This window comes from Typopeltis vanoorti, chromosome 19 (genome assembly GCF_054136105.1).
Source record: "Typopeltis vanoorti isolate ZY-2024b chromosome 19, IOZ_Tvanoo_1.0, whole genome shotgun sequence".
Taxonomy (NCBI): domain Eukaryota; kingdom Metazoa; phylum Arthropoda; class Arachnida; order Uropygi; family Thelyphonidae; genus Typopeltis; species Typopeltis vanoorti.
Window position 1 is genome coordinate 92,937,105 of NC_143567.1, and position 25,725 is coordinate 92,962,829.

The 25,725-nt window shown below is 34.5% G+C and overlaps 1 protein-coding gene across 2 annotated transcripts in view; it reads left to right on the plus strand.

The window, feature by feature from the left end:
• Positions 1-295: 295 nt before the first annotated feature.
• LOC150096346 (EF-hand calcium-binding domain-containing protein 4B-like) overlaps positions 296-25,725 on the plus strand; it is a 70,197-nt gene continuing 44,767 nt past the window's right edge. Inside the window, exons 1-7 of one of the 2 annotated variants that reach the window (XM_090408991.1) lie at positions 296-451; positions 1,704-1,753; positions 2,347-2,951; positions 3,932-4,112; positions 6,359-6,505; positions 9,638-9,728; positions 17,324-17,419. In XM_090408991.1, the coding sequence (XP_090265117.1) occupies positions 2,690-2,951; positions 3,932-4,112; positions 6,359-6,505; positions 9,638-9,728; positions 17,324-17,419 (777 nt within the window). In that variant the 5' untranslated portion in view covers positions 296-451; positions 1,704-1,753; positions 2,347-2,689. The remainder of the gene's footprint in view (positions 452-1,703; positions 1,754-2,346; positions 2,952-3,931; positions 4,113-6,358; positions 6,506-9,637; positions 9,729-17,323; positions 17,420-25,725) is intronic. The other variant, XM_090408993.1, reaches the window with a different exon arrangement.

The following is a 25,725-nucleotide window of genomic DNA, read 5'->3' on the forward strand; positions in this document are numbered from 1 at the left end:
CCTTGTAAAAATGATATCACTCTCCCTCCCAGAATCTTCTTTTAGTTTTCAGGTCGCCTCCTCTTTTGTCCTACAAATCTAATAACCTAGTGAAAAAATAAAATTATAAAGTATACCTGTTAATGTAGTGAACAAAACGATGTCGTCAGGGACAACAGATGTTGCACACCCATGATACAGCTACTTCATCCCCCCTCCCCCCATCTCCTCCACGTGATCGTCCTTGTCCATAGACACTACAACACTTGCAGCAGGTGTCAGTATGAATCATGCGACAAGATTTGCGTTCCGTTTGGTAGGTACGTGCATATGTTAGCACGCTACGAAGTCCTATTTCCGTGTCAGAGGTTTGTGGGTGCCTCTCCCAGGAAATGAGAAGACGCAAAAGTTGATAACTATATCAGCTTGCTAAGAAGATTACTTGATGTATCGCAATACGGGAAAAAAATAGGTGAGTTATTTGAAAAATAATTTTTTTTTTATTCACAGTATGAACAGTTAGTTCAAGTTTCGGAAATTAGAATTTATGAAACTTTTGTAAATTTCATTCCAAGATGTATTCCAATACCACTAAGCGCGGCTACGTGTCCATGCGATCATTCTCAATTGTGCTGAGGCACACAAAAACATCACCTACCGCTAGAGATGTAAATCTGCACACGATCATCCAGTACGGCACAAAAATAGCATGACACAGCCATTCTGGATGTTCATAGTCTGATTATATATATATATACAGCTTATTTAGCCAAAAGTTTCGCTAGTCCATCTTCTAAACATATGGTAATTCACAACAGCAGCTCCTTAACAACCATATGGTAGCATACGGTTGTTCACGAAACAAAATGTCTTAATTTACACTTTTATAGGGTATGAAAAATTTGCGAATCTAAGCAATATGTCCCAATAACCTCTAAACTTTGATAAACTGATGGGACGTCATACTATTTAATTTATAGTTAAAGATCTTGGCATTATCCTCTAGAAAGGATCTATTATCTACTTTAAATTCTGGTTTTTATATATTTATGATAATTATTATCATAAAAACTATTTTATTATCGACGGTTCCAGCGGTCAAAAGTAGTTCACCATACATCTCTTAATATTGTTGTTAAAAAAAATAACCGATTCGCAGAACACGTCCATATAGAGAGGAAGAGAGATGAAGGTGATATGACGTCACCAGATATGTACAAACAAATGCTTCAATGAATGTACTTTCCTAGAAATATTCGTGTGATGTTATTTGCGAAAGATCCTCACCTGCTTTCCTATACGGTATTCTCATTACGACAATGTAGAAGTAGGTGATATGTTAATATACAATTTTCAGATGAGTGCACTTCATTTTTTGACGTAGCACAAATATTCAAAGGACTGATTCAAATATATTTGTCCGTTAGTAAACATTATGACTCAATAATAATGAAATACGTAACGAAATTGAAATCAAGCAATCGCCATTATGATTTTGATTATGTTTTAGACTAAATTGAAATGTAAAGTAAAAATTTACATTTCAATTTAGATCGCTTCTTGCAAAAATAAATAAACGAATAAAGATGGTATACGAGAATGTGGGCAGTGTTTCTTAGAATACTTAATTGTTTAATTTTATTTATGAGGACTTTTTATTTATTTATTTTATATTACAATTTTCACTGAATATATGATAATGAATTTCATTTCTATTACTCTAGATGGCAGCAATGTCAAGAACCAGAAGTAAAGAATCGGAGTTGATATTTAGGTAATAAACTTTTCCTTTACTATGTAAACTAAATAATTAAATTGAAAATATGTTCCAGGATAATAATCACATTTTAAAACTTATTTTTGACATAATATAATGAAATAAATTTAACTTTATTCGTAATGAAAAAGTATATTTAAGGAAACTATATATTCCATTTATATTAACAGTGGCAAATCCAAAACATTTCGCTGTGAGTGGAAAACAAAATAAATCATCATATTCCCTTGGACATGCTGCTGTATTGATATAATCGCAGGGCTGGTCAAAAAATATCCAGGACTGATTTTTTTTTAGGAAAATTCAAGCATATATGCTCGATTTATTTCCTTCAAAATTTCATTTTGAAGGAAATTTCGATTTCTCAATGCAAAGGACGAAAAAAATATGCTCTCTAGGGAGCACATTTTCCGGTAGATGACGCCAGAAGGTGTTACCAATATCCTTTACGATGTTTCGATATTGTTGGTGGTTTTCCCACTTTCTGTCCCGGAAATTTTCGATCAGCTCGTGTATTCAAAGTATATATTGCAAGTTAAATTTGGATCATTTACAAATAAAAATAAAATCTTTTATTCCGGTAATTTTAGGAACGCAACATGGAAGAGGATATCGAAATACGTTTATATAAACTGAAAAGGATTACTTCGTAGTTGTTTGTGTGTGTGTGTGTGTGTGTGTGCGCGCGCGCGCACCCGCGCACTTTAAATCATTTTCATGGATATCGATCAAGTCTAAAGGATCACTTTTCATTCTTTTATTCAGTGTTATTAAGATGTGCTTTCGAACCAAGTTATTATGGAGAAAAACTGGTATTGAAAAGTGAATTAGCAGACTCTTTAAACATGAAAAATGTAAATATTTATATTTTTAAAGCCGAAAACAAATAAGATTAATAACTTCCGCAGAGATCGTAATTGAAACAAGTCGACAATGGAGAGCAACATGAGGTCGTCATCATTGGAGGCTTTGCAAAGTGTTCCACAAAAAGAACTTCGACAGATCTTATTGCAGAAAGCAAAGACGTTGTTTGCAATGTGTGACAAGGAGGATAAAGGAGTGATAGTGAAATCTGACATGCATCGCTTGACTGGTGAACTTTCCTTAACATCAGAGCAATTGGAAGAAGTTTTTGATACTTTAGATGTCGATGGAAATGGATGTCTTACATTTGAAGAATTTACAGACGGATTCGGTAAGAATTCACTTTTTTTAAAATCTTTTTCTTCATTACAATTTCTTGACAATATTTTTCGTACTAAATTGTCCATAAGTACTTTACCTCAGATAAGTTTCCATTAACCCGCTCAAAAAAAAAGTTTTTTCTGACCCGTGCAATCCGATCTCATGTGATCAGAATGTCAAGATAGCATTTTAATCACAAAAAGACAAATACTACTAATGGAAAGGCAATTCATATGGAAAGATCATCACTTAATAATAAAGCACACCGAAGTGCTTTATTATTAAGTGATGATCCTTCCATATGAATCGCCTTCCCATTAGTAGTATTCGTCTGTAAAATTGCGTGTGTGTTCTATGGCTGATATGCCTGTATGAGGGATGAAAAACAAGAGTTTTTCTAGATAAAACAAATTCGCAGAATTGAAAAATTTGCATAAAAACAGACGAATCTATCAAACTAATCACTTCATGAAAAAAGTATGAAATAATAGTGTAAACCACTAAAAACCTGGCAAAGGCAAGAAACGTAAACCAATAAATTTCTAATGAAATCTTTGAGCCACTGTGTGAGTTAGTCTTGATAATAGTTCTAACCTTAAACCGCACGATTTTGTTTTTTCTCCTTTGAAGTTCACAGAATTTATCCCCACCAAACTATCTTTCACGATACTCCTTGTTATATCTTCCCTCCTTATAGGAGGGAATATATAGCAATACAGTATATTTTTCGCATTCTTTTGTGGAAGCCATTACCATTCTTAACTATACATTTTTTTCTTTCTTTTCCCTTACACCATTTTTTCTGTAATGTCACACATGAGATAAACCAAACAAAACACAAGCAATTACCAGTCACGATTTACAATTATCTTAACTATTCTTGCACGATCTAAACAAACCCATCATTTTCGTACTATCACATCTCACTCAATTTATTATGCATCAACCCTAGCAATGTTTCTTAGTACAAATGTTGATTGATTTTTCTAGGAATGTTTCTTGGAATTCAGACCAATTTTCGAGGCAGAGGACTCTCCATAGCTGCAGATGACACGCCATCGCACAGTGAAAGTAATGAATACCATTCTGATGATTCGGAATCAGAAAACGAAGAGGATGATGAATTTCACAACCTTTTAGAAAACTTGGGGGCCCAGAAAATGTTCAAGGAGTAAGTAAAAGCAAAAATACAAATCCTTAAAAGTCATACTTCGCTTAATAATCGAGTACTTGCCTAATGTTCTTCTTTTATCGAAGGCAATTCATAAACTTGTACTCTTTAAAATTATCGTCAAAACGAATTTGAATCCGACAGTATCTCAATTCAATTCAGTGACCTGAGCTACAGGTAATCCTAATAACAGATACATGATTAAAAACCTACAGACTTCATGTAATCGAATGATATGAAGCCGAACTTAATACGTTTTGTTGTAACTGTGTCTTAAACACAAAACAAAAAAAAAAAAAATACGAGACATTATCAGGCTGCATTATGATGTAAATAAAAAAAAAGAAATTCTGGCTAACTTTCGACAAATGAACGAAACTATTTATTCCAGGCTTGGCCATTGAGTCATTAATAAACTAGTAAGGAAGCCAGTGTTAAATTGACACTGTTTTTGTGAAAAATAATTGATTACTCTTGTAGTTCATATCCTAAATATTCAATTGCAGCAGACTTGGCTCATTGCTGTTAATGTCAAAAGAGAGCGTGGAAACTGGAAAAGTTTCAAGAAAAGTGAAACCTACAACAAATATCTGAATTGTGTGGATCTGTTACGCACTTCGTTTTTTTTTTTTTTTAATTTCTAATCAACGAAACAAACGATGAAGTACTTAATTCATCTTTCTAGCAATGAGATTTAAGAGATAAAAGAGCACAAGCTACACAAACACGGTTGCTCTACATGACAAAAATAGCACATCAGGAGAAGTTAAAAAGGAAATGTACTGTGATTACTTTAATACTCACCCTAGTCAAGAAGGGATGCTATTTATTATCACAATGTCGCTGAAAGAGGCTGTAGAAATTGCGTGGTTATTTTTCATCCCTTCTTAATGCATATGTCAGTGGTATTATCAGACAGCTGTCGAGCTAGTGCAACCTAATTTCAGCACTAGTAAAAAAGGCAAACATACGGGCTCCTGGGCAGAGTTCGTGTCTTTTAAGTAGTGCCGATGATAAAGGTGGAATTCTCATAAGCTCTAGTAAATTTCGAAACTTTTTTTTTTATATATTTGTCAATAAAATATCGATGTATCCATGACATCTTATATTTTAATGTCTTACTTATGTCATATTGAAGATTTTCGATGAATATCGTTGCTTTAGTTTTTTTTTTTTTTTTTTTCAGATGGAGGTTAAAATCATTTTTAAAACGATCTTCAACTGACCAGAAAAAAGGAAGGCTTTTTCTGATTGATCCAGTAAAACATAATACGCAACACATTTTGCGGGCGTGTCCTTCACCAACCTACAGATTGTGCATTTCATTCTCACACTAGCTTGGATGTTTGTGAATGTCTTCAGATAAGAGTCACCCCTTGTTTATTAAGAGACCTAAAGGGCTTGAAAAAAAAAAAGAAGTGCTTCTCTAGATGTTCTCATCTTTAGTGCACCCATGGTGCTAATATATGCTATAAGTTTCCAACTAGTCATGGTTGAGATTCACATTTAAAAAAAAAATCGAGAGCTTACTGATGGGATGTTGATGTTTCTGTTGCGTTTATTGTTCAGAGAGGAAGCCAATGATGATTCCTTCCTCAGGCGCAAGATATTCAAAGATTACTGTTGTCTATATGAAAGATAATTTTGTCTCAGTGTCTGGTGGCATTAACTTAAGGTCAATTGCTATAAGAATGGCGCATGTCTACTGATAACGCACTTTTATCTCCGAGACGATACTATTTTAGAAGAAAACCCTTTTGTACTATGCTTATTCTCAATCTGTCACATCTAATATATTAGCTGTATTTGAAAAGGCTAAGGATGTCTTAGAAAATTTCTAACTTCATTATCAGTGTGCTGCTTTATAAGACAGTTTCAAAGATAACACTTCAGCTTGTCCTCGATTTAAAGTTTGGCCATTTTAGTGTTTTATCACTCGAGGGCAGGCTTTGTCCTTACGAAACGAAGTCTTAGTGAGTGCAACGATTTTGCCCTGATTCAGAAATTCCTAATTTCTATCACAATACCAGACAACGACTGGTATTAATTAAGATATTTAATTAGTATAATGTAAAAAATAATAAAATAAAAACAGCTCGCGTACGGTATTAATATACAATAGAATTACAACCGTTCTCGGGTGGAAGTCCCATAAAAATACTATTTAGATTATATAAAATATTTTTCCATGTAAGAAATCTATTAAGCAAATCATGTGTTCTACTTTCCTTTATTGCCTTCTTTAGTGAAGACTACATCCATAAAGTGTGGCATCACTTAAAGAAAGATGACCCAGAGATGTTGGCAGGATTCGAAAAATTTCTTAGCAAGATAACTAATGATCTCAAGCAGTCAGAAACGGAGTATTGCAATATGGAGACGACACTGAAAACGTAAGTTGCCCAAGTATTATTTTATACGTGAGAGAAAGTGGGAATGATATTCGACTAGGGATAAGAAAATATGGAGCTATTCATTTGATCTCATATTATGCTGACACAGTTTTTATTTTCATTTGTATAAGTTGAAAATGAAAAGGTGTATAAGCATGAAAAATCTGTGGATATGTTTTTTATAATAAGTGAATGTAATCTAAAAGTCAAAGAAGCACTTTGTAGCGCCACTACTCGAATTTAATTATTTTTTTTTTTTTTTTAATTTGTGGTTCTGTAACTGTTGAATTCAATCTGCTGAAATCTTATGTAACCTGAGTAGATGGAGCCACCGTTTCTCTCAGGAATTTATTAACCAATCAAGATCAGCAGAACACATGCACGTACTTGCTTCTTTCAAATCGAGGATGTCGATCTGAATAAATGTTGATTGTGATCTAGCATAAAATAAGAGTCTTAAGACATTTATAACTCAAAAATGCTATATTGTTCTGTGGTTATTTTAATATAATCAATGACGTACAGAACGTTTCTTTATAACCTGAATTATAAGGTAAGCAACGCCTATTATTAATGAAACACTCATGTAAACACGATAATGCCTTGAATGAATGATGGGTCTTCATTCTTAGAGTGAAATTACTTCGCATACCAAATATGCATTGTCCTTGCATATTCTTGTATCCTCCCTTTAAATAAAGACATTATTTTAAGACGAATGTGTTTATTAGAACTGATATAATACAGTTTGAATTTCAGAGTTGAGTATTCAGTTGATATTTTCGTTCATTTTTGAAGACCAAAATGATGTCTGGACAAATTTCACGATATTCGTTTGAATAAAAATTGATTAGTGTGACAAATGTTATAACGCTGTTGATAAAACACATTGACCCATTTTTAGGCGCGTTTCGCAAGATGCGTATGCACCTGCGGGTTGCCATTCTGTCCCTGAGATTGTAAATTACAGCTGGATTTAGCCGTACACACAGGAAGAAATGTTCTCTCTGCTTTGTATATTAATAAATCATAATTATTACTAATATTATCAAGTGACATCTCCAAGGACTCATCGAGGGAGGGCGTTCTCATGTCCACAATTTAATCCACCAATTCGAAAGAAATGGATTCATTTCATAGACATAAAATAGGCCCCACAATTATCATTTCTATTTAAAAAAAACCCACAAAAATTAGTTTGATTATTATAAATACAATTAATGGAATCAAATGTAACTGCCATGTTTATTGAAAGCTTGTTACAAATTGCAACATAACATTGCAAAAGCACGCGAAATGCTGAAGTTTATATAGGGAGGAGGGTAGGCTAATTTCACTGTAATAGTCTTCATGTGGGTGTTCGGATTCTTCATAGCCTCTTGAAGTCACCTGTCAAAAATTCTCGCTTAATCGAAAAATAAAAACAACGTCGGAGTTTCCGAAGGTGTGATCGTGTGGTCTATTGCCTAAGAAGTTCAAGCTTATTTTAAAATTCCCTCTTTAAAAAAGAATAATAAAAATGATTAGTTTAGTTTGGCTTATGTGAGCCATTGATCTGAAATTCTATGTAAAGAATATATTCAAGTTGTTCTAATATGCAAAAGATGATAATCACAATTTTAATTCCAGCTTATCTTTCGAAGAACCATTCATTATTAGGACATCTCCGTTAAGTCGAATACACTCATCTGACGTTCTTACTGGGATTAGGATACCTATATCCTAATCCCGGTAAGTGTAAATGATTAAAATACATTTTATGTTGTAATTATTCAAATTTATTATTCATTATATTGTTTTAAAAATGTTTTAAACTTCAAAATATGTTGTTTTGAAAATAAAACTTTGAATATAGAAATCATTCACGGTAGGAGAAGATTAATTACAAAATAAATCACATGGATTCCACCCCAAATGGTGTAGTAACCTAATTGTCCCATTTTTTGCCCAATCTGGATAGTAAAATGTTGTTAGATAGCTGAAATGCAGAGTATTGGTTGCTGATTGATTGTGGAACCTTCTTCTTTAATTATTGGAGTGTAACTGAATAATATTCATTAGGCAAATAACAAAATGCTTCCGTGAGAAATCTAAACCAGTGTATTATTTAAAGGTGGTTCACTAACGTAGCTGAAGAATACATACCACTTGGTTGAAAAGAAAACGGAGTTGAGTCCCCCCCACCTCCTCTCGCTAGGAACTTTTTCTAGATACTGTGAACGGACAGTTGATTTGCTGGTGTTTGACAGTAGCTGTAGGAGACCAGCAAATCATTTTGCTGGTCTTCGATGCAATGCAATCCACAATGTAAATTAGTGAACTGGACATCAAAGCCTCAAGCACCTTAGCCGCTAAAAAGCTTGGTATTCTTGGAAAAGTTCTAAACATTACTTCTCTTCCTTTCAATTCCTAATACATTATAAGTCTTAGATCCGACCAACTTTGGAGTACTGTTCCAACATTTGGGATGGAGCACTCAAAACCTCTCTAAGAATTCTTGATGTTATTCAGAAGAGGACAATCCGCTTAATAGATGACCCTTCATTCACAGAACTCCCTTCAGCGCTGTGCCTATTCTAGAGGTACTTTCAAGGCATTGCTCCTCTGAATTAGCTGCTACCATTTCTTCACTTTCTTCTATGTAAGAACTACAGCAGTCACTGGCCAACACCATACAGTATCGAGCTTCGAACACACCGAACTAACTTCTCATCAGCTTCCTTCATTCCATCCACCTCTATTTTTTGGAAGGATTTCCCCAGTACTGTTTTACCCAATGAGCAAAGCCCCCCCCCCCACTCTTTAAGAAACGTATCAGCAGGCTACATTTCTCCTTAATCAATTGCCCACACATGGTACTGTAGTCTTAAAAGTTTTGTGACCTTTAATGTGTGGAGTCATCATAAAAATAAAATAAAAACACGAGTGCTTCCTTTATTCTCGTGTAATTTAAAAGAATGTTCAAACAACCATGTATAAATAATAATACTTTTAGATTTTTTATATACATCAGTATACCTTGAATTCTGTTCTTTATAACTATTAACGCAGTATAGTTTTCTGTAGAAAAAGCATTTATAAAGTAAAAAGCAATGAGAAGGCTGTTAGTTATAATCTTCTTTTATTCTACAGCCGTGCTACTGAGCACGACGCTCAGGTCAAAGAACTGTACGAAGAAATGGAGGAGCAGCTGAAGACCGAAAAAGAACAGCTACTTGCTGAGGTGAGACTGAATACTTTGTACCTAGTGGTTTTCTTCCCCCCCCCTCACATGACACAACGGAAAGTAATACAAGGATTTAGAATAAGTTCCTGTAAATACGTTTGGTACAGTTTCCTTAATTCGTGTGTTCGCAAACCCTTTAAATATCTTTATTTATGCAAGAATTAAAGAAGAATTTAAAAGAAACTCAAATGTACTCAGCTGGCTTTATTATAAATTCAAAAAAATATAAAAACAATACTTTTTTTTATTATCCCATGATATTATTACACCAGATCATAGAGGTCAAATTCGTGTATTTTATACAGCAGCTTTCTGGGTGTTATAAAGTTCACATTTGGAAATATTCATAAAATTTAGTAAATGTATTAGCGATGCTTCTTCGATGTTACAGATTTTGCAGATGGGGAAGACTTTTATGCCATTTTAAACTTGATTGGTCTTGTGTGACCGGTCTTGAGACGAGAGATCATGGTAGTGGCACAGCCATTAAACTTGGAGTTGATGGTAGCTCCTGGATTTTCTGCTGAATACCAGTGATGAGTCATGTCCTGGAGAATCGTTCTTTTTATTTAAGTTGAGGGATATTACATTCCATATTGTTTCTTAGCCGAATAAGAAACTCAAAGAGTTTCATGCCGATAGAAACTATATAAAGTTCGGCGATTCCAAGCGTAAGCAAATACCTGGATAGTGCAACACCTGACCCATTTGGTAGTGCAACACTGGGGCAACTCATAGTAAGGATGGAGCAAGCTCCGATCACTATTCTTGGTATTTACCCATAATGTGAACTTAGCTCCTAGGAGCTGTATTACTGTTCTACATTATGAGAGAAGGTCACTACCCAGACCGGTTTCAACCTTTATTGAGGTCTCATCAGTGAGTAGGTAGACCTAGTTAATACCAAGTTTATAGCGAACAGAACTTACATCCCTTCTATGAGAATTGCCAGGAAGGTGTCCTAATAAATTACTAATTTATGTGGCAACTCTCATAGAAGGGATGTAAGTTCTGTTCGTTACAAACTTGGTATTAACTAGGTCTACCTACTCACTGATGAGATCTCAATAAAGGTTGAAACCGGTCTGGGTAGTGACTTTCTCTCATAATGTAGAACAGTAATACAGCTCCTAGGAGCTAAGGTCACATTATGGGGAAATACCAAGAATAGTGATCGGAGCTTGCTCAACTCTTACTATGAGTTTCCCCAGTGTTGCACTACCAAATGGGTCAGGTGTTGCACTATCCAGGTATTTGATTACGCTTGGAATCGCCGAACTTTATATAGTTTCTATATTCGGCTATGAAACAATATGGGATGTAATATCCCTTAACTTAAATAAGTTCATGTCGCCGAATTGAAGCCTTTGGCTCTTCATATAATTAATTCTTTTTATGTTTCTTTTTGAGTGGTTTTAAAAAGATCGAAATCTGTGGTCTCACTTGATGGTGCAGCTAATTTTAATACTTCATCTGCAGTTCATTTCCCTTTAATCCCACATGGGATGGAATCCATTGGAAAATTATTTCGGAATCCTTATGTAGTTTGTTTATGTTTTTTGCTATGTCTCTAAGTATTTCTTGATGGCTAGTGTAGCAGTTCTTAATAGCTTGAATGGCTGCTAAGGAATCCGTGAAAAATATAAATTTCTTTGGGTTTTGTTTATCCAAATGTTGCAGTGCTTTGTTAGTGGCTATTTATTCTGCATGGTATGAGTTGCATCCAACACTGTTAATTGTTTTTAGTTCTATATTTTGAGAGCCATAGATGAGTACGACACTCCCAGAATTATCATTTGGATTTTTGGAACCATCTGTGTAGATCCTTATTGAGTCAGGTCCGTATTCCATTATTTTTGAAAGGGCTAAATGATCTCAAGATTTCAGGGTTTTCTAGGCTTTTTTCCCCCCATGTTTCCCTATTTCCAAATTAATAACTATTTTTTTCCTCTCTTGATTTGGAGGAAATTCCGGGTAGTTAGTTGTCTATTTTATTTGGACAATCCAAGGGAATTTTAATTTCCATGATTTCATGCATTGTTGATTTTTTTTCTTTATTCTATTTGCCAATTTTTAAAAAGTTCACTTGTTCTTTGATGTGCAAGGCTGGCTCTTTTTTCTACAAATTTAGTAAGATTTTCTTTCTTCCTAATTTTTAAAGGAACAAGGTTGGATTTGAATTCTGTTATTTTTCCAGGAGTTGTATTCCTTAGTCACATATGATTCTAGCTGCATTTTTCTGAATGTTTATAAGCTTGTTTAAACTGGTTTGTGATGTTTGCATCCAGATAGGCCAAGCATATTCCATGATGGGTCGGATAATAGAGGTGCATGTGACTTTAAGGTTTTAGCATGGGCTCCCACTCTCTACCAGAGATACTTTTCATGATATTTAGTCTTGTTTTTGCTATGACTGCAACAGTGTTGATATGTTTTTTGAAGCATAGTGATGGATCCAGAGTAACTCCAAGATATTTGGGGTTTTCATTAAATGCAATTAGTTGACCGTTTAGCTTAATATTTGGTCTCCACTTTCTGAGGTGGTTATTAATGGCAAATACACAAATTTTTGATTTAATAGGGTTAATTTTGATTTTTTTGGTTTTCCCAGTATGTAGTAGATAAACTTTCAATGGCTTTGTTTATGTGATCTTCTGCTGTTTCTAGGTTGTTGTGAGCTGAGAATAGGACCAAATCTTCAGCAAACATAGCTTTCTTTGTTTCTTTATTTATATTTTTATCTAAGTCGTTTAAGTAGATGAAAAAAAAGGAGTGAGCTCAAAATGCTGCTTTGAGGGAGTCCCTATCTTATTTTCACTTTCTTGGAAAATGTATTATTTATTCTAACTCGAATTGTTTTATTTCTTAGAATGTCATGAATCCAGTTTAGAACTTTCCCTTCTATTCCAATATGACAAACTTTGGAAAACAGTGTTTGCCTCCACACCTTGTCAAAGGCATTGCTAAAATCTATAAAAGCTTCAATGGTGGATTCGGTAAATTTGGTCTGGAAGTTTTCTTGAATTGTCTGGGTTAAGTAGAAAAGTTGTCTAAAGGCAGCCTGAAAATGTGGTAGTATACTATTTTGTTTAGATAGTAATTCAAACGTTGGAGTATAATTTTTCCCATCAACTTGCTTGGAATTTAAGCCAGTGAAATTGATCTATAACTTCCTGGTTGGTCTTGAGGTTTGGTAGGCTTTAAGACTGGTATGATTGTGGTTGTCCTCCAGTCTTTTTGAGCTTTTTCTTGTTTTAGGCTATTGTTGTATAGGCGAAGTAGCCAATATAGGGCTAGGGAAGGAAGATGTTTGATCATAATTCCTTGTATATTATCTAGTCCACATGATTTATTTATATTTAGTCTCTCTAAGGCATCTCTCAATACAGAGATTGTAAATGGATCCCAGAATAATTGGTTTTTATATTTTGGGGAATTTGCAGCGTTTTTCTGCTGTCAAGTCTGTTTTGATATTTGATGGTCTTTCCTGGTATTCATCTCTAGTTTGCTTATATTTTGAAAATGAAAGGCCAAGGTATTTGAGATCTCCCTATCTCCAATTTTGATATTTCCATCTGGATCTTTTAGCGTGTTAGTCTCACTTGCCTTTGGTAGGTCTCTGTAAACTAGCAGTCAGTTTCCAAAGTTTGGTATCTGAAGTGTTGGATTAAAGTTGTGGCAAAATTCTTGCCACCTAGTTCTTTGTAATATATTATATTTTTATTTAATTTAAGCATTTATCTTGTTGTACTCGATCCTGGTTTCTGGAGAGCTTCCAATTTTTAAGATGTTAAATAATTCATTTCCTTTAGTTATTTTACTGGAAAGTTCCTGGTGAACCTTTGTGTAGTTTGAAATAACTTTTCTCCTGTAGCCTTTTGGGATACTTTTCTTTGCTGCATTTAGGACAGTATTCTTTCAAGTTATATAGTCTTTGTCTAAGTCATCATGGTATGTGTGATCTTTCAGCATTTTACTTACTTCATCCTTGTATTTCTCCCAATTTTCTGGAAGTTCCAATGATTTTTTCTTTTTCGGGTGGGGCCAGTCAGTTTTGGGTTCAGATTGATTAATATTGGAGTATGGTCGCTTCCTACTGGTTCCAAAACAGACCAAAGAGCTTTGTCGTGAAGATCTGGAAACACCGCAGTAATATCTAGGGACCATAAGAATGAGACAGATAAGTGGTTTCTCCACTGTTGAGAGTTATTATTCATCTAAGAAATTACTCAGGTTTTCTCCTCTTGGGTTTATTTCCTCAGAACCCCATAACAGGTGTTTGCTATTCATATCTCCTAAAATAATGGAGTTTTCTTCATTGAGATGGGATAGGCTGGGAAGATTTGGTCCAGGTTTGTCATGAGGATAATAACAATTGAATATGTTTAATGGCTTTTTACTTGGTTCCAGTATTTGGAATCATTGTATTTAAGTTCCTTCTGCTACTATGTCTAGCTTAACAACTTTATATGAAGTTTCGGATTAGTGTCAGAAGCCCTCCTCCATTTTGGCCAGTAGACCTATCTTGTCGTATGATATCATGGTTTTTAATGTTTAGTATGCTGGTTTGTCGAAGTTTGGTTTCCTGGATGCAGATAATATCAGCATCATGTTTATCAGCTAGTAGTAATAGTTCATTTAGTTTTTCTTTGCTTGTTGGAGTAACGATACCATTTAAATTACATTGGATGATATAATATTTCTTGTAATGGGTGGAATGATTTGCTCATTTCTCAACTCTGACATCATTTTCAAATCAAGAGTCGCGTCGGCTGCCCCGTACGCGGTAGCATAAGTATAATCACTGAAATTTGTCTCCATGGCGAAAAAAAAGAAATGCTGCTGTCGTTAGATCATCCAGAGGGCACCACGAGGAGGTGACAGTCAGACTTTGCCCTCCGCAATACTAAATAATGAAAATAAGTTAATACTAGTTTACTTTTTTATATTAAGATTAATAACTGACCACATTATGATCTAGATTAACATAATCCTCATACCTGTCAAGTTAGAAACTATGCAATTTCATTGTAATCACATCGAAACGACTTTTGGTTTCCTTGGAATTGTCCAGATTTTATCTTCTGGATTTCTGGGATTCAAAAAAATCCAAACAGGAAACTTTTCTAGTCCTTAAAACAGATAAATCATCTTAAGAATGATACAACTGATAGACATTGAACCCCGCTAATGTTTATACAAAAACCGTCTTTTGAAAAAACTGCTTTTTGAATTTTTACAAAAAATATATATAATTAAAACAGTTAAAAAATTATACTTATTCAAATTAAGTGGATATTGATTCCAACATTATTTCAAAGCCGAATAGAGAAACTACAAGAGTTTCGTGCCAAATATAGGAACTAAAATATTTCGGCGGATCCAAGCGTAAGCAAACCTTTCATGATAGGGGCAACTCGTAGTAAAGGTGGAGTAAGCTCTGATCGTTATCCTTAGTATTTCCCATAATGTAAAACACATTTCCTAGTGGACATATATGATGTTATACATTATGGGGGGGGTCACTACCCAGACCGGTTTCGACCTTTGTTGAGGTCTGAGACCTCAACAAAGGTCGAAAGTGAGTAGGCAGACTCGAAAAGCAAATACTCAGGTTGTAGTGATACAGAGGTTATACTTTACAAAGAGGTGTCACATCATAAAAGGCACCAAGAATTACTGAAATAGAGAACCAAAAGGCTTCACTTCGGCGATGCAAAATTATTCAAATTAAGTTTAATTAATTTTGATTTGAATAAATTTGATGCAAAATTATTCAAATTAATTAAACTTAATTTGAATAATTTTGCATCGCTGAAGTGAAGCCTTTGGGCTCTCTATTTCAGTATTTATACTTATTTAAAATTTTTTCAGTTTATTTAATATTTATGGAACTACAAAAATATAACAAAAGAAAATATACTCCATACAAAACCAAATAAAAAAATAACTAAAATCTGTACAAAATATAAATTATAAATTTCTATATCATTTAGTATGTTTCTTCAGGAAATATGATTTCAAAAACCATAAAATGTTCATTGAACGATTACTTAATCTTGTTCTTATTCTAGATACAAAATTGCCTGAAATGGAAAATACTCTCTCGCTGGCGACTGAACTTGGTTTTATCATTTTCAGGGCATCAAATAATAAATCTAAATTCTTTGTTGTTTTATTGGTTGCTTCAAATACTGAAAATTCGGCCTTCAGTTTCTTCGGATTTGATATTATTTCTTCAAAAACCTATGAATTGATTTTCCATGGCTTATTTTAGAGCAAAGCATGGCGACTAGAGGAAATTTTTCTAAGCCTTTTTTCGACCGGTTCCCGAGTTAGTCGATCTCTGGCACGGGCAAGCAGGTTTTTCCTCCCGGAAACTCGGGTTTTTCGTCCTGTAAACTCAAGAAAATCGACCGTAGAACCCACATTATTTCAGACATTAAATATATTGTGTTAGGGTTAGGGACCACGAGATGGCGGCACATTTTTGAGCCGTCTCTCTTCACTGAGTACCGCTTAATTAGTGATAGCCTTGGGTCATCTATCTCTGATTGGTACCAGTGGAGATTGAACTGCCCACTCAGTCTCCAAAAGGTTAGATAGGGCTAAATGGCCTCGCCTACTCCCGTATACGGGAATAAAAAGGCGTTAGCTGATTTTTTTTTATTTTTTTTATTTTAGAGCAATGCCCTGATTAATAGTTTCTCCCTCTCCGATAGATTCATCATCGGAATCTATTTTCGTACAAGAATTTGGATATGTTCTGGACAACAACGTTCTAGTGGAAATACACTAGATTACTTTGTGAAATGTTTTGTGGATTTTAAAATATAGCAAAAGGGTTACCGATCCAACTTGTCTTCTTTCTTGAATTCGTACTTCTAAAGTATTTAATAATTCGGAACTAATTTCAGTCTTTAAATTTTTTAGTTCATTTAACAGAAATTCAAATATGCCTTCCCTAGACGCACTGGTCCCAGCTTTAAGAAGCTCCGTGATTTTAAGATATTGAGCTTCATTCCACATATGAGAAGCCCCAATATCATTCAAAGCTAAAACAACACATTCTTTTAATGTTAAAAATCTTTCAATCTTGGTCTCTAAACAATTCCATCTCTTTCAAGAATCAGACTTAATTCCTTTTTCTTCTTTTTACATAATTCTGAAGGATGCTGTCTCTTACGGGAGATTTTCTAAAAAAAATGTAGAAAGTTTTCTGATTCGGAAAATTGATTGTTTGTAATTGTCAGACAATAAAGGGAATCCATAGTCATTATCTAGATCAAGAGAATTTAAAAAAATCCTTGCCGTAGCCATCTTCCTATTCCTCACTTGTAACATATACATCGGTTTCAAGTCAAAATGTTAACGTTTTTAATTAAATAATTAATTAATTTTTACATATTAATTCTAATATCTAAAACCGGTTTTTTAAATTTAAAAACCTGTTTTTAAATTTTACACATTTATCCAAAAAACCGGTTTTTAAAAACGAGAAATCCTACTTCCCGCCATCTTGATTACGTTTGCATTAATTAAAACCAATCACAATTCCTTTCATTCATAATTTGTTTACTTGTTTCTTGCAGGAAAAAATCAGAGAAAGGAGAGCGCGTGAAGAATTAGAAGAAGAATTGTGTGCAAAGGATAAGCATCTGCAAGCCTGTGTCTTACAGCATTCACGGGTAAGTAATCTTGGGAAGAATATATCGGTTTTGTATTGCGTTAGCAGCGACAGTATTCCAAGTTAAGGATGATTAGCTTGGAATAACGACACAAGTAACTGAGTGTGCTATGGCATGTGTTCTTGTGGACAGTTTCTCTGTTCCTTTGCCACTTCCATACTTCTAACCTCCCCGTCATTTAAAAAGATCGTAATAAAGGTTTGTCCCCCTAAATGGGATTTGAATGCAGATCTTTCCTATGGTATCCAAAGTATTGTAGTTTAAAACAACTAAAACAAGGGATGGTCTTTGAAAGTTTGAATTTTTTTTTCTTTAAGATGCTCTGAATTCCGCATGTGCAAAAAATATATCCCTGCCCAAAGTGGCATGCATGTGTACAAAGTATTATTATTATGTAATGCAAAGCACTTTAGAATTTTCCGTCATTTCACTCGATCTCGTGGGAGTGTGATGTGGCGCCATCTATTGGATAAATAACGAAGTAGGCTAATTATTCTTTTTTAACTAACCTATTATTGTTCAACATACAAATATAATTTTATTAATTTTGTATCATAAAAGGAGTAACATGAGGAATCTTCCCAGAAATAATACCTATACAAATATAAAAATTTAAGCGCTATCTATGAGTCATCTGCTAAACATTCATATATTCTTGTATGGGTAAAATGATCGCAGGCAGATCAATAGGTTACACAACCATGCATGCAACTTCGCTGCTTTTATTCGTGTACAAAACTAAATAAATAAATTAAAGTTGTGGGAGCGAAGGTATAAATGTCAACGGAATAATAAATGCAATTAAAAAAAAAGAGGAAAAGCAGTACAGAAGGAAATAATTGAAAGTTAATGATAAACCGAAGCATCAGCGATAGAAATTCCCAATTTCTTTTGCCCACGTGTAACTATGATTCTTAATTATATCGCTTGTTTATTGAACTTGTTTATATGTTTACAAAAAAATATTCAGCGCCCAAAAAAAAAAAAAAAAAAAAACTCTTCCAATGCATGAAATATCGATTCTCCTTTAGTGTCAGTTAGAAAATGTTTAGCAAATAATGAGTCTTCAACATCCTGGGCCATTTCATTAATTGTTCGTTGCACTGTAATTACTCAAAGGAATTTTCTTGATAATATCAGAGGCTGACTTGTGCAATACAGTGCGTATGATCTCACTAACAGTTGGTAGGATTAGTTCTACCGCGCAACCCATCATCATCATCTAGATTGGATGCTGCTGATAACATATCTGCCAATGTTGGTTGTTTCAAACAATTTTCTTCACGTGCTTGAAAATACCTTTAAATCCTTATCTTTTTTTTTTTTTTTATCAGCATGAACTTTTGTCAAATGTTCTTCTAATTTTGAAGGCTTCATAGATTCATTTGAAAAAACCTTTTTGGCAAATCAGCCATATTGATAATTTTGTTTGTAGGCGACTAAATAAATTGGTTGGAACAACAATAATTTGCTGTGCGTGTAATCTGTGTAAGTTATCGAATATGCACTAAATCAAATTGCTAACTGCTTGTCATACAATTCAGAAACAATCAAAACCTGATTTCATACGTCTCACGTATTTATAGTAAACAAGTATACAGTGAACAAGTCATAACATGCACATGTTTCTGCGATGCGTACTGGACCTGTAAAATCCCATTCACTTGAAAGTGCGCTCCCACAAACACCTTGTTTGTTAAGACCTGTCGTCGGACTTCAACGCTGATCGGCTGTAACGTTCATTTTGTACCTTTCCTTGGAAAATAAAGCAACCATTACGACCTTTACTTACGTTACATAAGAGTTATACCATCATCAAATATCAACAGTTATACAGTATATCATACGCTCTTGTTAAAATGATTACTAGTGTAGAATTAAAGTATTAATTGTTGAAATTATCTTCTTCTCTTCTTCCATCATCTATGCGGATGATGATGAGGCCGAATGACCTCTTTCCACTGCTGTCTGTCCAGCGAGAGTCCGAACAATTCTGTCCAGTTTGGTGTCGCTTGTTGTGATTTGGTTTTCAGGTCCTCTTTTATTTTGTCTGTCCATCTAATTCTGAGCCATCCTTTGGATCTTTTACCTTCCATCGTTGTATTCAGGGGGGCTTTAGATGGTAGTCTTTCTGTTCCCATTCTGGTCACATGGCCAAACCATCGCAGTCTTCTTTCTTGGATTTTGTCTATTATTGTTATTTCTTGTTTTAGTCGTTTCCTTATTTCTTCGTTTCTTAGTCGATCCAGCAGAGATTCTCCAAGTAATCTTCTTAGCCAACCCATTTCAGTAACTAATAATTTTTTCTCTTCAGCCTTTTTGAGATTCAAGCATTCATTTCCATAGAGGAGTATTGGGAGGACCATTGTTTCATAGATTCTTACTTTTCTTGTTTGATGTCTCTTGATTTCCATATTTTATTAAGTCGTCCAAAAGTTTGGGATGCTTGACTGATTCCTCTGTTTATATCTTTTATAATTTCAGCATTGTACTCAATAACTCCTCCAAGGTAGGTGAAATTTTCTGCCTGCTCTAGATTCTTACTGTCAATTTCAATTTTCAGATTGGTGCTTCTTTTTCCTATTTGCATAATATTTGTTTTGTCTATATTTATGCTTAATCCAGATTTTATACACTCCTCCTTTATTTTATCAGAAATTATAAAAGATATAAACAGAGGAATCAGACGACATTGCATTACTTGCAAGCACATGTTTTTTCTGTGCTTGCAAGTAATGCAATGTCGTCTGCAAATTTTAAATTTGTCAGATTTATCCCATATATTTTGATTCCGTAGTCTTCATTCTTTAATATCTTACTGGTGTAAGATTAAACAGGTCTGGTGACAGATTGCACCTCTGTCTTACTCCGCTCTCTGTGTGGAACCAGTTGGTTAATGTGTCCTCCATTCGTACTGCACTTTCAGATTTCTCATATAGATTCTTTATTATTCTTATGGTTTTGTTGGGAATTCTAAATTCTTCCATAGTTTTCCATAGTTCTCTTCTGCGGATTGAATCAAATGCCTGACGAAAGTCTATGAAATTTGTGTAGTAACTTTGATTATACTCTAGTGTATTTTCTATTAGCTGTCTTCAGGTAAATAGTTGATCGTTTGTGCTTCGCCCTGGTCTGAAACCGGCTTGTTCTTCTTCTAGTGCCAGTCCTATATATGGCTTAATTTGTTTTTGGAGTACTTTCGTAAAATCCTTACTGGGAATACCAAGGCGGCTAATGCCTCTGTAATTATTGCATTCTGTTTTATCTCCTTTTTTTTGTATATAGGAGTTATGACTGATTTGGTCCAATCAGTAGGCACTGCTTCGTTTTTGTAGATCCTTTCAAATAATGTTTTTAATGGTTAAAAAAGTTGTTCCTTTCCTGCTTTTAAAAATTCTGCATGTATTTGAGCAATGCTAGGTGCTTTCTTAGTTTTGAGTTTTTCTATGCTGTGTGCTATTATTTCTTTGGTAAAGATATTTGTTTCCTCTTCCATTTTAGTGGCTGAAATCATAATATCCTGGGAGCTGTTTTTATTATATAAATCTTTGAAGTATTCTTCCTATCTGGCCATTCTTTTTGTTTTACTTTCAATTAGTTGTCCCACTTTGTTTTTGATCATTATAATTTTTGTTGTCTGTGTCTTACTAATTTGATCTATTTGTTTACATAATCCATGAAGGTTATTTTCTTTTGATAGCTTTTCTGCCATTTTGCATTTTTCTTCTAACCCGTTATTCTTGTCTCTTTTAGCTAGTTTTCTTATTTCTCTGGTTAATCTATTATATTGTTTTCTGTTATAGTTCTGTTTTAGTTTCATGCCTTTCCTTTGATCGCTTAACCCTTTTACTTAATTCGAGATCCAGTCCTTTTTATTTTCTTTTTCTGCCGAATTTAATATTATTTCCTTTAATTTGCACCAATGTTCTTCGAAGTTTATATTCTGTTTTGGTAGTTCCTTCAGGTTTTTATCTAGTTCTAGTTGATATTTTCTTAGAATATTGTTGTCTTGTAGTTTTTTTACATTAAGTCTCCTCTTGACTCTAAAAGTGCTTCCAGATTTTAACTTTATTCTTAGGTTTGCTAATACTAGCTTATGGTCTGATCCACAATCTGCAGAGAAGGATCTGCAGTTTAGGATACTTGATTTCCATCTTTGGTTTACAATAATATAATCTACCATATTCTTGGTTTGTCTGTCTGGTGATATCCATGTACATTTTCGTTGGGGTTTTGGATGTTTAAAGAGAGTGGTGATTATTGTTAGTCTATTATTTGACCAGACGTTTAGCAGTCTTTCGCCACGTTCATTGCTTTCTCCATACCATAACTCTTCAATTACTCTTGGCCCGGTATCCTAGTCTTTGCCTACTTTTGCGTTTAAGTCCCCCATTACAATTAGGAGATCTTGACTTGAGGGCTTCTGTACTGCAAATCTGCAAATTTTTGCAAATCTATATAGAACTCCTCAATGTCTTCTGATGATGTCGAAGTTAGTGAGTATACTTGAATAATAGTTAGTGATCCGATTGTTGTTTTTAAACATCAATCGGATCACTAACTATTATTCAAGTATTCTGCAAAACCAGATGGACTGATTTTGCAGAGTCCAATCACTTCCCATCGGTAGTTGTCTAATTCATGCAGTAGTATGAATTAGACAACTAGAATTAGTGGTATGAATGTGAGAACTCCTTCCTGGTGATGAGATCTTACATTCCATTCCATGTTCCTATGCTTGTTATGTTTTTCCTGTCTATTAGGTGATGTTTTGTTCCAATAGCATATTTTTGCCTTCACTATCTTGGTTCACTAATAGTGGGCGCGACCTTTGTTTGACCGGGCGACGGTCGAGCCGGCATGTATCTTTAGGTTGGTTAGAGTTCATTCGGTTTCAATGGTTAAGTTTTTGTCAAGTGTCAACCACCACTCCCTGACCTGAATTCAGTTGCTTTTTAGTAGATGGTGGAAACTACAGTTTGAGAGGAAAGAGTCGCCCTCAAGTTGCTCTAATAGAACTGGGGGGGGGGGAGTAAGAAGTAAGAGAGAGTAGAGGAAAGAAGAGTAGAAGACCAGTCTCCAGATATGATATACGAAGTGTATATTGTAGGAAGTAAGATCAGGTCTAGCTCGAGTTTGTCATGCCCATACTCACCAATGTGAGCCACTGAGAACAATTAAATTATTCAATAAACTAATGATGCAATAAATTAAAAAAAACCCAGCTAACGCCTTTTTATTCCCGTATATGGGGAGTAGGCGAGGCCATTTAGCCCTATCTAACTTTTGGAGACTGAGTGGGCAGTTCAATCTCCACTGGTACCCAATCAGAGATAGCTGGTCCAAGGCTATTACCAATTAAGTGGCACGCAGTGAAGAGAGACGGCTCAAATGTGCCGCCATCTCGTGGTCCCTAACCCTAACACAATATATTTAATATCTGAAATAATGTGGGTTCTACGGTCGATTTTCTTGAGTTTACGGAATGAAAAACCCGAGTTTCCAGGAGGAAAAATCCACTTGGGAACCGGTCGAAAAACGGCTTGGAAAAATTTCCTCCAGTCGCCGACTAGACTCGAAACCAAATCTTCCTTCGTGCGGCCAAGCGCCGTGGTGTTCAAACGCCACATCCACTGAGCCACACAGGCTCCACAATAAATTATATAAATAAATTAAAAAATTAATATAAATAAATAATTAATATATATATATATATATATATATATATATATATATATATATATATATATATATATATATATATATATATATATATATATATATATATATATATATATATATATATATTTAATATATATTATATATATTTAATATATATTATATATATTTAATATATATATTAATTATATTAATTATATTAATTATATATATTATATATATAATATATATTATATAATATATCAAAAAATCACCTAACGCCTTTTATTCCCTAATAGGGAATAGGTGAGGCCTTTATACCCTATCTAGCTTTTGGAGACTGAGTGGGCTGTTCAATCTCCACTGGTAGCCAATCAGAGATAGCTGGCCCATGTCTATCACTAATTATAGCAGCCACCGATGAAGAGGCTGGCAAACAAGTGCTGCCATCTCTAGGTACCTAACCCTAACAAGATATGTCACTGTCTGAAATAATGTGAGTACTACGGTCGATTTTCTTGAGTTTCTGAGAGGAAAAACCCGCTTGTCTGTGCCAGAGATCGACTAATTCGGGAATATATATATATATATATATATATATATATAGTTGTAATTAGGATTGACTCGGGATGTATACATTTATAAGAATAAAATTTAACTGACTAGAACCAGAGAAAGTATAACAAAAACCTTTCATAAATCACGACTAGTTTCATCCGTATTCCGACTTCTTCAGGTGAGTAAGAAATAACATAAGACTTATAAAAATAACAAGGTAAAAAACATGGACTTTCCAGCTTAATAAAAAGAAGCAGAATAGTAACAGTCATATCTGAATAGGTGACCGCGTGCTACTGTTGGCATGAATAGAATGTGTGTGACAGCTAATTTTAGAGCGCCAGTACTCGATTACTGCGGAAAGGGTAGCTCAGATTGTTGTTCAAGTGTGAAGGGTCCAGAACTATTTCTTTTGATTCTATAATTCGTCTTTCAAATTCATCCTTGCATATATATAAATTTGTTGTGCGGTCCCAATCAACTTTGTGCGGCCGTTCTTCGAGGTTAGAGTTTGCGGAGAAGAGCATATGAACACCTTATTAAATAATGGATATTCTTCTCGTAACATCACTAAACGTTTGAGACCACGCCAACAACTTCGACAGGAAGATGAATCCAACTCTATCACTCATATACAGTTACCATTTATCAGCTCTCTTACCCCAAAACTATCTAGGATTATGAAGAAATTCAACATAAAGACCGACTATACTACTCAGCCAAAACTTCGTTCTTTGCTGAGTCCACCAAAACCAAAACACAACCAACAGCATTTTCCTGGTGTTTATAAAGTTATGTGCGACTGTGATCGACCTTATTTTGGCCAGACAGATAAATCTGTTTCACTTCGTCTTGAGGAACATAGGCGGGACATCTCCTACAATAGAACACGAGCGAGCGTCCTTTCCAGTCATGTGCTTTAACCTCGATGAACGGCTACACCAAGTTGATTGGGACCGCACAACAAATTTATATATATGCAAGGATGAATTTGAAAGACGAATTATAGAATCAAAAGAAATAGTTCTGGACCCTTCACACTTGAACAACAATCTGAGCTACAATTTGTCTGATTTCTATAGCGCAGTAATCCAGTACTGGCGCTCTAAAGTTAGCTGTCACACACATTCTACTCATGCCAACAGTAGCACGCGGTCACCTATTCAAATATGACTGTTATTATTCTGCTTCTTTTTATTAAGCTGGAAAGTCCATGTTTTTAACCTTGTTATTTTTATGTCTTGTGTTATTTCTTACTCACCTGAAGAAGTCAGAATACGGATGAAACTAGTCGTGATTTATTAAAGATTTTTGTTATACTTTCTAGGGTTCTAGTCAGTTAAATTTTATTCTTATAAATGTATACATCCCGAGTCAATCCTAATTACAACTATATATGTCTACCTTCTGACGAGGTTAATGTACATCAGCGCTTCCCAAACTGTGGGCCGCGACTCCCTTGGGGGCCGTAGGTTTTGTTGAGGGGTGCCGTGAAATAATGAAAACAAATTTAAAATGCTTTCAGAATAAGTAGATTATTAGTAAATATTGCTTATTCATATGTTTCATTTCAAAGCAGTGGTTAATTGTATTTACTCCGAAAGCTCCAGGGAAGCTCCAAATCTTCCTGTCCCTTTCATCACGTGTTCTAATCAGGGACTGTTGATATTGACTTTATATACATATTAAAACTTGTTTTATATTATCACTGTCATCCGAGCTAGTTTTCTGTTACCAATAAAAGTTTCGCATATACTTCACACATGAAAAAAACCTTAAACAAGTTCATGTGGGGAGATAGTAACTCGCTTGCAGTGGTAAACAACAACACCCCTCCCTAACAACGACTATACTGCAGAGGCAATAAAAACAAGTACTTTTATAGTTCGCCCACCGTGAGGTCCCTCGACACTTCTACGCATCTCAGAAAAAGAAGAATCCATTCCGATAATAGGGTAATCAGTCCGTATAGTGGGATGAGTTGTTTATTATTACCGGTCGGAAAATTAACTTCTCTTTTATGATTATTGTAGTTAACTATGTTGCTTGTATAACAATTGGAAAATTTTACCTATAAAGCAGTGATTTCG